Source organism: Portunus trituberculatus, chromosome 34 (genome assembly GCF_017591435.1).
Source record: "Portunus trituberculatus isolate SZX2019 chromosome 34, ASM1759143v1, whole genome shotgun sequence".
Taxonomy (NCBI): domain Eukaryota; kingdom Metazoa; phylum Arthropoda; class Malacostraca; order Decapoda; family Portunidae; genus Portunus; species Portunus trituberculatus.
The window spans coordinates 8,592,420-8,609,704 of NC_059288.1; the positions used below are offsets into that span (position 1 = coordinate 8,592,420).

At 40.0% G+C, this 17,285-nt stretch overlaps 1 protein-coding gene and 1 long non-coding RNA gene across 4 annotated transcripts; one reads left to right on the plus strand and one right to left on the minus strand.

Annotated features, from left to right (window-relative positions):
• Positions 1–4,538: 4,538 nt before the first annotated feature.
• LOC123512850 (flocculation protein FLO11-like) lies at positions 4,539–16,373 on the plus strand. Of its 3 annotated transcripts, none has more exons than XM_045269492.1 (8): positions 4,539–4,691; positions 6,781–6,914; positions 7,331–7,373; positions 9,038–9,271; positions 11,024–12,008; positions 13,665–13,822; positions 14,015–14,157; positions 15,256–16,373. In XM_045269492.1, the coding sequence occupies exons 2-8, from the start codon at positions 6,784–6,786 to the stop codon at positions 15,581–15,583; spliced, it is 2,022 nt and encodes a 673-aa protein (XP_045125427.1). In that variant the 5' UTR covers positions 4,539–4,691; positions 6,781–6,783; the 3' UTR covers positions 15,584–16,373. The 3 variants fall into 3 exon arrangements, with proteins under 3 accessions (XP_045125427.1, XP_045125428.1, XP_045125426.1); XM_045269493.1 differs by having other exon boundaries at positions 4,691–4,818; XM_045269491.1 differs by lacking the exon at positions 4,539–4,691 and adding an exon at positions 4,821–4,902.
• A 150-nt stretch (positions 16,374–16,523) lies between these two features.
• On the minus strand, positions 16,524–16,988 carry LOC123512852. The gene is made up of 2 exons (XR_006677209.1): positions 16,773–16,988; positions 16,524–16,649 (listed from the first exon to the last, which is right to left on the minus strand). It is a non-coding gene; the product is annotated as an uncharacterized LOC123512852 (long non-coding RNA).
• Positions 16,989–17,285: the final 297 nt, after the last annotated feature.

Consider the following 17,285-nt stretch of genomic DNA (forward strand, 5'->3'; position numbering starts at 1 on the left):
TAGTAGTAGTAGTAGTAGTAGTAGTAGTAGTAGAATAAGAATAAGAATAAGAATAAGAATAAGTAGTAGTAGTTTTCACTGTTTCACTGTTTAGTAGTAGTAGTAGAACAAGAATAAGAATAAGTAGTAGTAGTAGTAGTAGTAGTAGTAGTTCAGCAGGCGGGCATTTCAAACAATAACCCACACGACAGTGCAGTGCTGCCAACATGACATTTATCCCATTCCATAACTCTATCAAACCTGCTCGAGCACTGACATGTAAGTGGGCCTTTTCTGTTTGTCTAATGGTTGTGTTACCCTTAAAACAAAGTAGAAATAAAGCAAACTGCATCCTGCTATAAAGAGGCGACCGTTATATTGAATAGCCCTATTATATAACCCACGCCTTGTCTCGCTGCACACAACCTGCACCAAAGAAAACCACGGAGTGATAGGGATAACTTAACTAAACTGTGCCCTCTTGGATAAACCTTTCAATAACTACTAGCTATTAACCCCTTCAGTATTGGGACGTTTTTTTTTACCGAGTTTTGAATATGATTAGAGGACATTATTGACATTAAGAAGGGTCTATAGAGGTCAGATCAATGACCAGTCTTCACTATTTTAATCGCCACACGGGTTTCTAAAGTTGCATAAAATCGCTAAATAATAAGCAGAATAAATATGAAAACGCGTCATGGTAGTGAATGGGTTTAAGACTCTGCCAAGGATAACTTAACGAAACTGTGCACTATTGGATAAATCTTTAAATAAATGCCTAGCTATTCAGAGACTGCCAGGGATAACAACTAAATTGATGACTCTTGGATAAACCTTTACATAAATGCCTAGCTATTTAGAGACTGCCAGGGATAACTTTAACTAAATTGATGACTCTTGGATAAACCTTTAACTAACTGCATAGCTAGTTAGAGACTGCCAGGGATAACTTAACTATACACTCTTAGATAAACCTTTAAACAACTGCCTAGCTATTTAGAGACTGCCAGGGATAACTTAACTAAATTGATGACTCTTGGATAAACCTTTAACTTTAATAATCAAGTGAATAAATAGAAAGTTGACATGACCGCACTGCACACTTAGCCACAACAAAAGAAAACGGTTTGAAGGGGTAACAATGCAGCACGGAAGCAATTAGGCCCATATTCTGAAACACTCCCGCGTCTCACTGCACCTTCACCATTCTCAAAGGGCTCTAGTTGAAGTGACACGGGTTTTTAAGGGTGTTTCTCTGATTCCATTGACATGTTGACAAGTTTTCTGCATTATCAACAGGACACTAAACTGCACCTACAATATTTTAAGGGGCTCTAGTTGAAGTGACACGAGTTTCTAAGGGTGTTTCTGTGATTTTAGTGACATGTTAACAAGTTTTCTGCATTATTAACTGGACAAATATTCTTTAGAACACCTCCACGCTGCACGTTCACTATATTTCAAGGCTCTAGTTAAAGTGACACAGGTTTATAAGGGTGTTTGTGATTTTAGTGACATGTTGACAAGTTTTTTCATTATGAATAAGAGGAAAACTGTTTAGAACACCTCCAGGCTGCACGTTCACTATTTTAAGGCTCTAGTTGAAGTGGCACGAGTTTTTAAGGGTGTTTCTGTGATTGTGGTGACATATTAACAAGTTTTCTGCATTATGAACAAGAAGAATACTGTTTAGAACACCTCCACGCTGCACGTTCACTATTTCAAGGCTCTAGTTGAAGTGACACGAGTTTTTAAGGGTGATTCTTTGATTTTAGTGACATGATGACAAGTTTCCTGCACTATCAAAGGGACAAATACTTTATAGAACTGCTAGTCGTATCTGTGGTCTTTGAAAATGGTCGCAGTGAGAATGGAAAGCGTTACTCAATATGGCGCTGTTTATAATATCTCGCATGTTTCTTATTCCCCTTCAGTAATGGGACGCATTTTTACCTTGAGATTGTGTACCATTAGAATATTTCATTGACTTTATGAAGGGTTTTTGGAGGTCACAAGATTAATGGCCAGTCTACTATTTTAACCCCTTCAGTGTTGGGACCTATTTTTACGTTGAGATTTATGTACAGCACCATTAGCCCATTTCATTGACATTAGGATCTATGGAGGTCACAAGATTAATGGCCACAGTCTTCACTATTCTAATCTCCCACATAAATTTCTGAAGCTGTTTAAAATAGTGAAGACTGTGGCCATTAATCTTGTGACCTCCATAGACCTTTCCTAATGCCAATAAAATAGTCTAATGGTACACAAATAAGGTAAAAATGTGTTCCAGTACTGAAGGGGGTTAATGACAATAAAAACAGCAATACTGACCGCACCAAACATCACCGTGGCCTTTAAAAACCAACCTTGGCGGGAAACACATTCAAAACACACTAAACATGCCGCGGAGAGGGTAACTGACGTGCATTTCATTGGATCTCTCTCTTTCATTTATTCACCTTTTTTTCCATTCACTCGTTCTTTAATTCTCTCTCTCTCTCTCTCTCTCAAAAGAAGAAGAGGAAAATCTGAAAATACTTTGCTAGTGGCGGCGGCGGCGGCGGCTGGCTGCGGCGTGGCGAGCCTTGCCTTGTTATTGTTGAGCAGCACCGCCAAAGAATAGCAATGTTTCTGGGCATATGCACATTACTTAGCGAAAACTCCACAGCCTGAATGATTGGACACTAACCGCTCCCTCTGGTGAACACAATGAGTCAACAAAATACCTGAAAATCTCCCCAAACACACACCAACACTGCTGCATCCAAGAATCACCACACTATCCTGCCGCGGCCCTCGCCACTGCAAAAGCACGCGTACAGGAACATGCCATCGGGAAAAGTGTTGAAAAATGAAATGCAACCAATAAATGAATGAATAAACAAACATTAATGGCGCTAGCAAGTGTTAAAGCGAATAATTAAAAAGTTTTGCCCTAAATAAACAAAAAATAAACCCTTGAAAAAAAAATAAATAAATAAAAAACAAACGGCTCAACAAAAACAAACTAATAACAGACCACAAAAATAAATTAACCTAAAAAAAAAACACTATTTGCCTTAAATAAACCCAAATAAACCCCTGGAAAAAACAAAGCAAATAAATAAACAAAATAAAACAAACACAGCTAAACACAAACAAAACTAATAAAACCCCAAAAATAAATAAATAGTGCTAACAAGTGTTAAAACGAACATTACAATAGTCTCCGCTAAATAAATAAATAAATAAACCATTGGAAAAAATACAAAAATCCATCAAAATAAACACGGCTCGACAAAAACAAACTAATAAGGCCAAAAAATATAAATAAATGATTCTAGTAAGTGTTAAAACGAAAAATATAATAGTCTGTGCTGTAAATAAACACAAAAAAGCTTAAAAACTCTTGGAAAAACACAAAAATCCATCAAAATAAACAAGGCTCGACAAAAACAAATGAATAAGACCCACAAAAATATATAAATGGTGCTAGCAAGTGTTAAAACGAAAAATATAATAGTCAGCGCTGCCAATGAGAGTTCAATGACACAGCGCTGACCGATCCTCCATTCCGCACTCACCACTCACGCCCCTGCCCCGCCACTTACACACACACCCAAAGCACCTCAAGCCACCAGGAAACACAGCAACACACACGAACGCACCAACATGTGAAGTTATGAAGTCGCAACGTTACGATTAAGAATTCCATACTTGGTAACTTCAAACTGTCATGTGGAATCTCACTGTGTATTGGTATTTTGGTGACTCTTAATGCCCGAGAGGTGTGTTTGGGGTGGGAGGGTGAAGTTACCAAGCTATGGGTGAAGGGTGAGGTTAAATAAGTAGAAATAAAGGCGAGAGATACGCACCTAACTAAAACGTGCCCTCCCTCCACGGCTTTTTCTCACGAACTGCGCGCGCTGAATTTGAATCCAGCCACTGAACTTCCCCTCCGCTAAGTCAACTAGTTCCACATCAACCTGCAAAACTTCCTATACTCTCATAAACTTCACATATAAGCCCATTAAATAACATCCACGTATTTTTCTGTGTCAATTGTTTATAATAGCAAGGGGGAGAAAGTGTTTAGAATATTGCAAATTAAAAAAGGTATATTGCGCTGAGGCATTTCAAAACCAAGGCGGGCTTGGATTGGCAACTTATATATTTCCCTATACACTCCAAAACCTTCCATAATACCCCATATAAACACCAAAATCAACATCCACGTATTTTTCTGTGTTTAAATTGTGTAAATGTTAAGGAAGAGAAGGTGTATTGAAGTATTGCAATTTTAAAAAGGATGCACTGGCCATTTGAAACCGAGGCGGGCTACTATTGCCAACATATGAAACTCCCATACATTTTAAAAACCTCCTTTAATACCCCATACAAACACCAAAAAACAACATCCACGTATTTTTCCGTGCCTAATGTTCATAAATATCAAAGGAGGGATGGAGTATTGAAGTATTGCAATTTAAAAAGAATACATTGCTCTGAGCCAGTTCAAAACAAACCGAGGCGGGCTGTCATTGGCTAAGTGGGTGAAGGGCAGGCTTAAAGACGGCCGCTGATTGGCTGACGAATGACGCAGAAGGGAGGGAAGGCCGCTGATTGGTTGACAGGAAGGGCAGGCCACGTGATTGGCTTAAGGGTTTGTTGTTGGTCTTGCTTGGCCTTGCAGGGAGAAACATCACTCCTGTCCTACTTTTGCGGTAATTCTGTGTTGTTGTTTTTCCATAGTTTATTTGTGATTTTGTGGTGTAAAGTGTCACGTGGTCTGAAGTGGTGGTGGTGGTGGTGACGCAATGGTCTCCCTGTCTCCTTATTTCCCGCCAGCTGGTAATGTTATCGCTATCTCTCAGTGTCTTCACTCTTTATTTGACTTTTATACCTATTTGTGGTGTACAGGAGGGGAGTGATATAGTAGGTATCGTGTCTATGTACATGTATGTGTGTGTTCCTTTCTTCCTTCCTTCCCCAAGTTATAATATTCGTGTTTCTGTTTCCAAGTTGACAAGTTCACATCCTCCTCTGTATTTGCAGGTGGTAATATAGAAGTGTTTGTGTGTATCTGAAGTATTTGTTTATGTTCTGGTGGTAATGGTATTATTTTATTGTTAGTGAGTGGTGCAATGGTGGTGATGGTGGTGTCAGGCTGTAACCTAACTTGTCAAAATGTATTATGGAGTTTGTGTGTGTGAGAGAGAGAGAGAGAGGGTGGATTATGTTTTTATTTGGTTCAGTTTTTTTCAAAGTTAATTTGTTTTTCGTCTCAGTTTTGTTTTGATGATTTCTTGATAACACTCTTTCCATCCAGTTACTCCTCATTCATGGCTCTGTTTCCCTTCTTAGTTATTGTTAGTTTAGGTTAGAAATACATAGAGTGCATTACATTATAACATTTTAGGTTGTATTGTTAGGTTAGGATTTCATTATTGTATGTTTTGGGTCATAATGTTGTAGGGCCTTTACACAGTCAAACAGTTGTCTAGCGTGCTTGTCAAACAGTTTGAAGAGGTGACAGACAGGCAAACCAAACACACATCAAACCTCAGTCCTGGGCTCAGTGTGACACAATGACACCAAGCAAAGATGTGCATCGGCCAGGACGGTTTGATTGCCACTGGCTCAGCGGCGGCACTCAGGAAAAGATCAAAGTGGACGAAGTACTGGCTCATAGAAGAGATCAACTTTCACATACCAACTTGCTTGTTGATTTGAAATTAGAGGTGGATGACTGCTGTAATTATTGTAGGATGGACAAAGAAACATAGATAGATCTACTGAGGCGTGTCACACCTCTCATTAAGTATAAACACACACCTGTGATATGACAAAGGCCGTACCTCCACAGGAAAGACTGAGCGTCTCTGTATGTTATTTACCTGGTGCTAAAATAATAACACATCCCTCGCGTCTCTTTCCATTTGTGTCCTGCATACATGAGGTGTAGGGTATGATTTTTTTTTTTTTTTTTTTTTTTTTTTTTTTTTTTTTTTTTTTACGTAGGGAAGAGGGCCAGCCAAGGGCAAAAAAAAGAAAGTTAGAAAAAAGCCCACTTGAGCGCTGGCTCTCCAAAGAGTGCAAAAAGTGCCAAAACCGACAGCCAGAATTAGGGGAGCAAATGCCTTGATACCTCCCTCTTAAAAGAAGACAAGGCCACTACTTAGTTTGAAGCGCTGCTGAGGTTTGATGTTTGATGTTTGTTCTCACTTGCACACAGTTTGTGGGTGAATGAAGCCCCACCTACAACAGTCAGGCTCCATCAGACTTCACACTGTTTGACCACCGTGTTTGACAGCCAAACACCCCGTGCACACATTCAAACATCACTTCACACGTGTTTGTCAAGCCAAATCTGACGAACCATTTGACTGTGCAAAGGCCTCTAAGTTAAAATTACATTATTATTACAATACATTATTACATGTTTTAGATGATAACATTATTCCCTCCATCACCTTTGCCTTCCCGCACCACAGCAATGCAAGTCTGTGTGTGGAATGTAGTGCTGTGTATGAACAGTATTTCTAGAAAGGTATTATTTGTATGGTTTGTTGCTTAGTGGGAGACAAAACACTTTTACATCATTCCCTCTTCTTTCTCAATCCTTTCTGTCCACCATGCTCTTACGTCTCATCTCCCGCTCTTCTCCCTTTCATCATTATCTCATCTTTCTCCCACTTTTGTCTAAGTATAGCCTGTCCATTCTAAACACAAACAACTCAAACACAACACAAACAACCGTCGATCAACCACAACACAATTCAGACCATCCCACCGTTGATCTCCGCCCGGCAGGTCATGACAGGGTCGCCGCGCAAGGGTCAGTCCGGCCGGCAGCTGCGGTCCGGCACTCTGCTTGGCGCCGAGGGGGAGGAGCACTGGCACCCAGCAACCACCTTTGCCTTCCCAGAGTCCCCGTCACCCAAGAGGTCATCCCACACACCCCTCCCCATTTCTTGTTCACCCTCAGACTAACTTGTATTATTATTATTTTATTTACTTATTTATTTATTATTTTATTTTGTTTTTTTTTATTTATTTATTTTTCTTTTTGTGTGTATTGTTCTATTATTTAAAAAAGAGATGATGATGAGTAAGGAAGAAAATGGAAGGAAGAAAGAGTAAGCTAGATAGAAATTAAAGAAAAAAAAGAGATATTGATAAAGAGTAAGGAAGAAAAGTGAAGAAAGAGAGATGAAAGCAATGAAAGAGTATGATAGGATAAAAAAAAATGAGTGACTGGTGGTGGTGGTGGTGGTGTTGGTGGCTCCTTGTCACCCCCCTACCCTTCCCCTTCACATTTTATCCAGGAATTGAACACGTGCCTGTCTGTGTCTACTTTCAGGCCCGGCAAGGCTGAAAAAAAGAAGTCACCCAATACAAGGAAAGTAAGTTGTCAGTGCCTGTTTTTTGTTTTCCTCCTCCTCCTCCTCTTCTTCTTCTTCTTCTTCTTCTTCTTCTTCTTCTTCTTCTTCTTCTTCTTCTTCTTCTCTTTTCTCCTATTTCTTTCTTTTTTTCGTCCTTTTCTTTTTTCTTCCTTTTTCTTCTCTTTCTTCTTCCTCCTCTTTTTCTTCTTCTTCTTCATTTTCTTCTACTTCTTTTTCTAATGTAAGAAGGGAAATCTGGCCAAGGGCAACAAGAAGATCCACTCAGATGCCAATGCCCGAGCAGGTCCGAGAGAGTTTGCCAAAAGAATGGGATAAATGTCTTCAATCCTCCCTCTTAAATGAATACAGGTCATAGGAAGATGGAAATACAGAAGCAGGCAGGGAGCTCCAGAGTGTGCCAGAGAAAGGGATGAATGGTTGAGAGTACTGGTTAACTCTTTCATTAGAGAGGTGGACAGAGTAGTGGTGAATGATTGAGAGTACTGGTTAACTCTTTCATTAGAGAGGTGGACAGAGTAGTGGTGAATGATTGAGAGTATTGGTTAACTCTTTCATTAGAGAGGTGGACAGAATAGAGGTGAATGAGTGAGAGTACTGGTTAACTTATGCAATAGAGAGGTGGACAGAATAGTGGTGAATGGTTGAGAGTACTGGTTAACTTGCATTATAGAGGTGGACAGAATAGTGGTGAATAGTTGAGAGTACTGGTTAACTAATGCAATAGAGAGGTGGACAGAGTAGTGGTGAATGATTGAGAGTACTGGTTAACTGTTGTATTAGAGAGGTGTACAAAATAGTGGTGAGAGGAAGAAGAAAGTCTTGTGCAGCGAGACTAGGAGTTCAGTAGTGCAGTTGTCAGTCACAATGGTCTTACTCACATTGTTGTCATAGGTAGCACTGATGCAATATTTTGAAGGTTTGACTCAATGCAAGTGATGAAACTAGAGTGTTCTGATAAAAAGCTTAATGTTCAGACACTCAGACAAGTTGGAGGGGTAGGTGAAGAGAAAACACAGGTGTAGGGAGGTGAGTTTATTCCAGACTATATAGTTTCGCTGAAGAAGCATCAGCGAAACTAGTCGGGAATAAACTCACCTCCCTACACCTGTGTTTTCTCTTCACCTCCCCCTCCAAAAAAGATAATATTACAACTAATTATTTGGTACTGGGAATATAAAAAAATTAGATAAATCCCATGTTTTCATTTACTCACATACAAAATTAGAATACCTATACCAATACAAGATATAACATCAAGGACTTCAGAAAAAAGTGATAAAGAAACATTGACTTAATCTCAATAAGAAGAAAAAACTTGTTCCACAATCTCAAAAATAATAATAATGATAATAAAAACATCATCTAACAATCTTTAAAAAAACTTATCACCCAACAATCTTTAAAAAAATAAATAAATAAATAAATAATAAAAAAAACATTGTCCTAGAATCTCAAAAAGAAAACATCGCCCCACAATCTTTAAAAAAAAAAATAATAATAATAATAATAATAATAAAACATCATAGAATCTCAAAAAGAAAGCCTCACAGCACAGTCGTTCAAAAATAATGACAATAATATTACTAAAAAAAAAAAACATGACAGAATCTGAAAAACACAGGATTGGCCCAGTCTCACCATAGTTTTCCATTTCCACCATAAAGCTGCGGAGACAGACCATGATGCCCACCAGACAAGCCGCCGCCGCCCCCGTGCCCATCGCTGCCTTCGCCTCGCCGCCTCTCAGCCAGCGCAGGTCCCGCCGTCAGTCCATGATGCCCGTCAGGTTGCAAGCCAGCCCAGGCGGCGACAAGAGGAGGGCTGCCAAGACTCAGCCGACCACCACTGCCACCGACACTGCCAAGGCCAAGACCAAGCGGAGACTGGAGCCCTCCGAGGTGTGTGGCTGTGTGCTGTGCTAATGGAAGACTAGTTTTATTGATTGTTTTCTCCATTTATTTATTTTTTATTTTATTTATTTATTTTTATTTATTTATTTATTTATTTGTTTATTTTTTTGTTCATTTATTTATTTATTTATTTTTCTTTTTTTTATCTTATTTATTTATTTTTTTTTTTATGTAAGAGGTGAAATCTTGAGTCCTCTGAGGTGGTGTCTGTGTCATGGCTGTGTGCTGTGCTGCTGGAACACGTTTTTTTTTTTTTTTCATTTTCTTATTTTTGTTTATTTGTTTATTAGTTCTATTTTACTTTTTCCATATTAGGGTAAATTTGGCCAAGGGAAACTAAGACAACTAAACAAAAACTGCTTACTTAGATGCCAGTCCCCGAGCTGCTTTGGACTGGCAAGTACAGTACAGTGGCAATTTAACATGAACCATTTTTAAGTTACTTGTATATTTATTTATTTATTGCATTTTATTTTATTTTATTATTTATTGCATTTTATTTTATTTTATTCTATTATTTTTTATTTATAATTTTTTGTATTTATTTGTTTATTATTTTTATTATTATTTTCTTTTATTTATTTATTATTTTATTTTTATTTTTTTAAATTCATATATTTATTTTTTATTTATTCAGTTATTTATTTATTTTTTTATTTTATTTTATTTATTTTTTTTATTTATATATTTATTATTTTTTATTTATTTTATTTATTTATTTATTTATTTTTTTTTTTTTTTATTTATTTATTTATTTTATTTTTTTTTTTTTTTTTATTTATTTATTTATTTTTTTATTTATTTATTTATTTTTTTTTTTTTTGTAATTCACTGTTTGATCTGCTGCAGTGTCTGACGAGACAGCCAGACGTTACCCTACGGAACGAGCTCAGAGCTCATTATTTCCGATCTTGGGATAGGTTTGAGACCAGGCACACACCACACCACACACCGGGACAACAAGGTCACAACTCCTCGATTTACATCCTGTACCTACTCACTGCTAGGTGAACAGGGGCTACACGTGAAAGGAGACACACCCAAATATCTCCACCCGGCCAGGGAATCAAACCCCGGTCATCTGGCTTGTGAAGCCAGTGCTCTAACCACTGAGCTACCGGGCCGTGTATGTGTGTGTGTGTGTGTAAGAGGGACAATCTGGCCAAAGGCAACAGAAAACGTGTGAATAAAAAGATCCACTTAGATGCCAGTTCTCAAGCAGGTCTCAGAGAGTTAGCCAAATTGTCTTGGACTGGTGAGTACTGTACAATGACAATTTAATATAAAACCGTTTGGACTGATCAATAGGTGTAGTGAATAAGGTGGTGAGCGTGGGATCGGGCAGACGTCCACACGTAGGTGTAAATCCCACCACATATTGCCTTGATACTTTGCCATTTGTGGAGTGGTATAAAGTTAGCTACATGTCACCATGATACCCAGGTGGTTATACTGAAGGTGCACTTGGGTGGTGATACGGGCCCTAATGTGTGTACCACTATAAATAAAACTGTGTGTGCCACTAATGGATGGAAGCTGAACAGTGCTTCCAATACTCTTCAAGTTACCTACAGGCGCTATAGAGGGGAAAAAAATGAATAAGTAGATAAATGAAAATAAATAAATTAATTAATGAAATAAAAGACTGTATTCTATAGTCCTGTTTGTTGCAGCCAGTTATGTTGTGTGTGAACAATAGCCAAGTTACAAAAAGTTATCAATTCTTAACTCTTACTCCAGGAACCCCCAACAAACAAGAAGACCCGCCTGATTCCTACCTCCAAGTCTGCCTCACAATACAAGATAGCACCATCACCTGCCACCTCCAAGAAACACAAGTCCACCAGTGCCCTGCCAGTGTCCCGCAGCTCACGCAGACCACCCAAGACAGAGGCTCCAGTCCAGGCGAAGAAGTCCCCTGCAAAGAAGCGTGCCTTGTCTCCCACACACTTAGAATCCTCGCCGCCAAAACGAAGGGCCGCCTCTCGTTCACGCAGCGAGTCTCAGCTTAAGAGGAGCAAGTCTCTTCCCCGCGGCCAGAAAAAGGCTGCCAAAGTACCTGAAAAGCCTGTGATTCCCTCGCCGAAAAAGACATCGGTTAGTTTAAAGGCCACGTCCCCTGCTAAGAAAACAGTTACCCCATCTAAGAAGAAAACCTCGTCATCGTCTTTAAAATCCCCTCCACCATCGAAAAGCACTAAGAAATCCACGGCATCTCCAGCAGCAAAGAAAGCAGTTACTCCCTCCAAGAAGAAATCCTCGTCGTCTTCTTTAAAATCCCCACCAGCATCGGAAACCATCCCCAAGAAAAGGTCCACAGCATCTCTGAAGACTGCAGCCTCCCCAGTCTCCAAGGGGCAGAAGACACCCAAGACTGGCCTGCCATCCTCCTCACACTCACCAGCCAGCCAGAAAACAAGCCAAAACGTCAATAAACTCCTTACAAAAACACCGTCCATTGTCGTGAAGATGATGAAGGTGTCAGCCATTAAAACGCCACCGTCCATGAAGAAACTTAACCCCAAACAAGCCACGCCAGCCAGCCCGTCCCCGCGCAGACCAAGGCTGACTCGCTCAGCCGCCAAGAGTCGCATGGTGTCTTCCAGGAGTGCCAGGCATGTGTCCCTCAGGGTGGAAGGCAAGAGTCCGCCCTCCTCCCTGGCCTCCTTCAGGAAAACGCCGGCATCTAAGAGGGCTGCCGCTACCGCCTTCCCTGCTGATCTTGGCGAGTTGTTCGTTGATTTTGTTCGATCTATTTATCTGATTTATTTATTTTTTTATTTTTTTATTTATTTATTTATTTATTTATTTATTTATTTTATTTATTTTTTTATTTAATTTTTTTACACCTCATGTTGTTTTTCTTGTTCTTATTCTTGTTCTTTTCTTTTCATCATCTTCTTCTTCTTCTTCTTCTTCTTCTTCTTCTTCTTCTTCTTCTTCTTCTTCTTCTTCTATAGACACAGGCAGGGAGCTCCAGAGTTTACCAGAGTAAGGGATGAATGATTGAGAGTACTGGTTAACTCTTCCATTAGAGAGTTAGAGAGGTGAACAGAATAGTGGTGAATGATTGAGAGTACTGGATAACTCTTCCATTAGAGAGGTGGACAGAATAGTGGTGAATGACTGAGAGTACTGGTTAACTCATGCATTAGAGAGGTGGACAGAATAGTGGTGAATAATTGAGAGTACTGGATAACTCATGCATTAGAGATAGAGAGGTGGACAGAATAGTGGTGAATGATTGAGAGTACTGTATAACTCATGCATTAAAGAGGTGGACAGTATAGTGGTGAATGATTGAGAGTACTGGATAACTTGCAATAGAGAGGTGGGAAAAGAATTAATAAGTGTGAATATAACACCACTATAGTCTGTTTGCACTAAAGTGGCTCTTGGGTCAGGGTGTGAATGGGGGTCCTGGAGGAATGCATGGTGGTCAGATCTTGAGGAAAACCATAAGCTGTCCCTGTGATAAGTGTGTATGTCAACAGAAAACAAGCATTCACATCAGATCAACTATATCATGAGTAATCTGCACTATGTTTTGAACCCAGGAGCCACTTTAGCATAGACAAGTAAAGCACAAGGTGGGGAATCTGCAGAGACTTAACCCCTTCAGTACCGGGATACACTTCCATATCTATTCTTACTATTTGGTGATTTAATACAGCTTCAGAAACTTATGTGGAGAATTTAAATAGTGAAGACTGGCCATTAAGCTTCTGACGTCTATAAACCGTTTCTAATGTAAATAAAATTGTCTAATCACTCTCAAAACTCAAGGTAAAAAAAAGAGGTTAATCGTGGAAGCGAGGCGGGCAGATCGCTGACAGATGCAGTGAGTTTAAGAGCATGTTTGTGATTGCCTTAACTGATAGAATGGCAAATATTGTGATGATGACAGCTTTGATAAGACCGGTGACAATGTTGAGAGGATGGTAAGGTTGAATATTAGTAGATTCTGCGTAGACTTTAACGTGGCGGCCAGATCGCTGACAGATGCAGTGATTTTAAGAGCACGGCGGCAAATCTTGTGGTGATGACAGTTATAAGACATTTGTCCCTATCGTTTGACTAATTTCTTTAAAATCTTGTAGGGGAACCTGTAGTTTCAGTGGACCTCTCTCTCTCTCTCTCTCTCTCTCTCTCTCTCTCTCTCTCTCTCTCTCTCTCTCTCTCTCTCTCTCTCTCTCTCTCTCTCTCTCGGGGGTGTGTGTGTGTGTAAAAAAGAAAAAAAAAGAAGATAAAATAATAATTAAACCAGTGATGATGTATAGAGAATAGTAAGGTTAAATATTAGTAGATTACTGTGATATGTGTAAATCCAACATGCCTTAACAGTAACACTAACTTTCTAATCACTCCTGCACCCACCAAGGCGCCTCCCCAGCCCTGCCCTCCGCCCACGAGCAGCTGCAGAGGATAAGGGACGCCATCTCCGCCAAGCACGCCACACCACACAAGCCCCTGCCCCCCAACACCTCCACCACCACCACCACTGCCACCGCCACCGCCACACCAAGCCAGGACAGCACGGTGAGTCAGATGTGGTGTTGGTGGTGTTGTTTGTGATGGAATGTTGACTTACTGGTGTTGATTGTTTGTTTGTATAGGTTTCTCTCTTGATTTTTATTTTATATATTTATTTTATTTATTTTTATTTATTTATTTATTTTTTTTTTCTTTAATTTATTTTTCTCTTCTCTTTCTCTCTGTGCCGCACCCCAGGCTGACACACACACAGCTGGGAATGGCAAGTGTGGGCCAAAGACAGCACTGGACACCCACTGCACACCCACAGCACGACTCCCACTGCCCATGACACCCAAGTCCTCCCGCAGCAGTGGTAGTGTCTCCAGATTTAGTGTCAGGTGGGTGGTGGTGGCGGTAGTAGTAGTAGTAGAAGTAGTGTTTTGTTCTTATTTTTTCTTATTTGTTTTATTTATTTATTTTTATTTATTTATTTTTTTTTTTTTTCCTGTTTTACTTCTGATTCTTTTCTTTTTTCTTTTTCTCTTTTCTTCCTCTTTTTTCTGTTATTTTCTCTTCTTTTCTTCTTCTTCTTCTTCTTCTTCTTCTTCTTCTTCTTCTTCTTCTTCTTCTTCTTCTTCTTCTTCTTCATCATCACCATCATCCTGCTCCTCCCCTTCTTTCTTCTCTTCATGTCTTCCTTTTACATAGTTGCTCATTCTAGTTTACTTATTCTATTTTTTCACTGCAAGAGGAGGACCAGCCAAGGGGAATAAATGGAGTCAGGAGAGGAATGCTCATAAGGTACCAGTCCCAATAGAAAGGTCATGCATTAGCCCCTTCAGTACCAGAATGTGTTTTCCTACTCATTCTGGTTATTATTTGATGATTTTACACAGCTTTAGAAACTTACGTAGGTGGTGTAGATAATGAAGACTGGCCATTAATCTTCTGACCTTCAAAGACTCTTCTTAATGTCAAAAAATCATCTAATTTTACACAAAACTCGAGGTAATAATATGTCCCTGCACTGAAGGGGTTAAGGAAGGAGTGTCTGGAAACCTATGTGTGGTGTGGCTGTAAAGGATTCAGTGTTGTTATTGTCTGGTGTTTGGCTCTGCTGTGGTGTGTCCTCAGGGAAAATGAGTCTTGCTACTAAGTGTTTGTGTTGGAATCATTATTTTGAGGCATTTCCTCTCGGCCTTAACTAACATTCTGTCGGACCTCTTTGGGGGACTGGCAGCTAAGTGGGATCCTTTTCTCTCTCTCTCTCTCTCTCTCTCTCTCTCTCTCTCTCTCTCTCTCTCTCTCTCTCTCTCTCTCTCTCTCTCTCTCTCTCTCTCTCTCTCTCTCTCTCTCTCTTGGCCTGTTGTCCCCTCACATAGAAAAAAAAAAGAGAGAGAAGAGAAAATGATCCAGGTCTCACCTTGAAAGCATGAAATATTCTTGAAAATTTATGAAAAAACAGGATGTTATCAGATATATTTCATCTCCGCCAGGCTTACCAGCAGCAGCGTGGAGAGCCGGTACCTGCAGCACACCGGCCCAGCAACCCCACACAGCAGCACTCCCATCAAGGGCAGTCACACCCTGGAGGTCATCGGAGCCCGCCCCTCACTCAGGGAGGGGGCCAGGAGGGATGCTGAGGAGGAGGAGGAGGAAGGGGAGGTAGAGGTGGATGGAGGGAGGACCGACACCAGTGTGGAAGAGGAGGGTGGGGAAAACAGCTTAGATGAGACTGTGGAGGAGGAAGAAGAGGAGGAGGACAGCAGTGCAAAGAGCGGAAGTACAAGCCAGAATCGCAAGAGTTACTGTAGTCTAATGTAGTATTTAGTGACTTCCTGACACTGTTATGTGGCTTTACCAGTCTCTTTTATCTTGCTTGGTACAATATGTTTAAGGTGTAAAAATCTTATATTTATTGACATGTGAAAGGAATATTCTTATATGGTTTATATGGCATGTAATCTTGCTTAGCAAGACATGCTTTCTCATGTTTTAAGGAAACATTTTAATGTTGTGTTGAGTATGTACTACTCTGGCCTTACCTATTGTTAGATGGGTGGTGTGTTGTAGTAGTGCAAGGCTACTTGTCACCATATAGTTCAAGTGTTGTTAAGACTGACATATCTAACATTGCCACTGTTGACACAGTGTTTTGACATAACTAACATTGCCACTGTTGACACAGCATTTTGACATATCTAACATTGCCACTGTTGACACAGTGTTTTGACATATCTAACATTGCCACTGTTGACACAGTGTTTTGACATATCTAACATTACCACTGTTGACACAGTGTTTTGACATATCTAACATTACCACTGTTGACACTGTTTTGACATGTCTAACATTGCCACTGTTGACACAGTGTTTTGACATATCTAACATTGCCACTGTTGACACACATTGTTTCCCTACAAGGGTACCTGATACATGTTTCCCTCCCTGCTTCTTGATTAGTGGATAGTCTTGGTTAGGTTTAAGTTAATTTGTCACATCCCTGTGTAAATCTGTCTGTTGATAAGATTCCTGCCGCTGGCCCAGCAGGTGGCTGTGTGCACCAGTACAAAAATTGCAGAGAACACTTTAGATTACAGAATATTGCATTTGCCATCCTTCTTTCATTTGCCTTTTAATTGTGCCTTGACACTGTGTGCACTGACTTGTCTGCCAGCCCTGGGAGGACAGTAGGCAGACCACCATGACCTGAACACTGCAGGCTGCAGGTAGGAAAAATGAATGTGGAAAAGAAAGCATGTGAAGTATTAATAGAGATTTCATTTGTTGGGTACACAATGATTACACCCTTGAAGCATGATGCAGGGCAGGCTGAGTGTTGGCACAGTACTGCCTTGAGGTCTGTGCTGTGTCCAGTGTTCACCAAGACCTGGGGGAGGAAGCACCATGTATTGGCATTCAACACAGCCACGGGAAGATAATGACAAAGAACAGTGACAATTCTGTCTGCTGTGTTTATAAGTACACAAAATTAACATATATCACCACTAACAGCATGTGGCTACTCTCAGAAAGTAGCACAAGGTAGAAGGTGATGGTGGCAGTAAGGCTGAGCAAGGGACACCCTCATTCACATGCAGGACTGGGCTTGACATGCATTCCAGCAGGGAAGGGAAAGTTAACCACACTCCATACGCCTCTTTCTCTTCCTCAGTCCCTCACTCACACTTCATCATCTTTCTTCCTCTTCTTGCCCTTCTCAGCCTTCCCGTAAATGCCACTCCCCCCTCCTCTCAAAAAAAAAAAAAAAAAATGAAGAAAGGAGACACGCATCATTATCAAGCTAACAATAAACTGGATATATGTTAGATAGCTAATGGAAGAAGAAAGAAAGCATGAATGGAGAAAACACGATGCTTGAACAAACTAGGCAATAAATTTATTTGATAGAGTAAGGATATTGAAAATTTACCACAGCATGCATAAAATTACTTTATTTTTTAGAACATATATGAAAATAGTTAAACATTCACGGCCATTATCGGTATTTATTGATACTGAGATC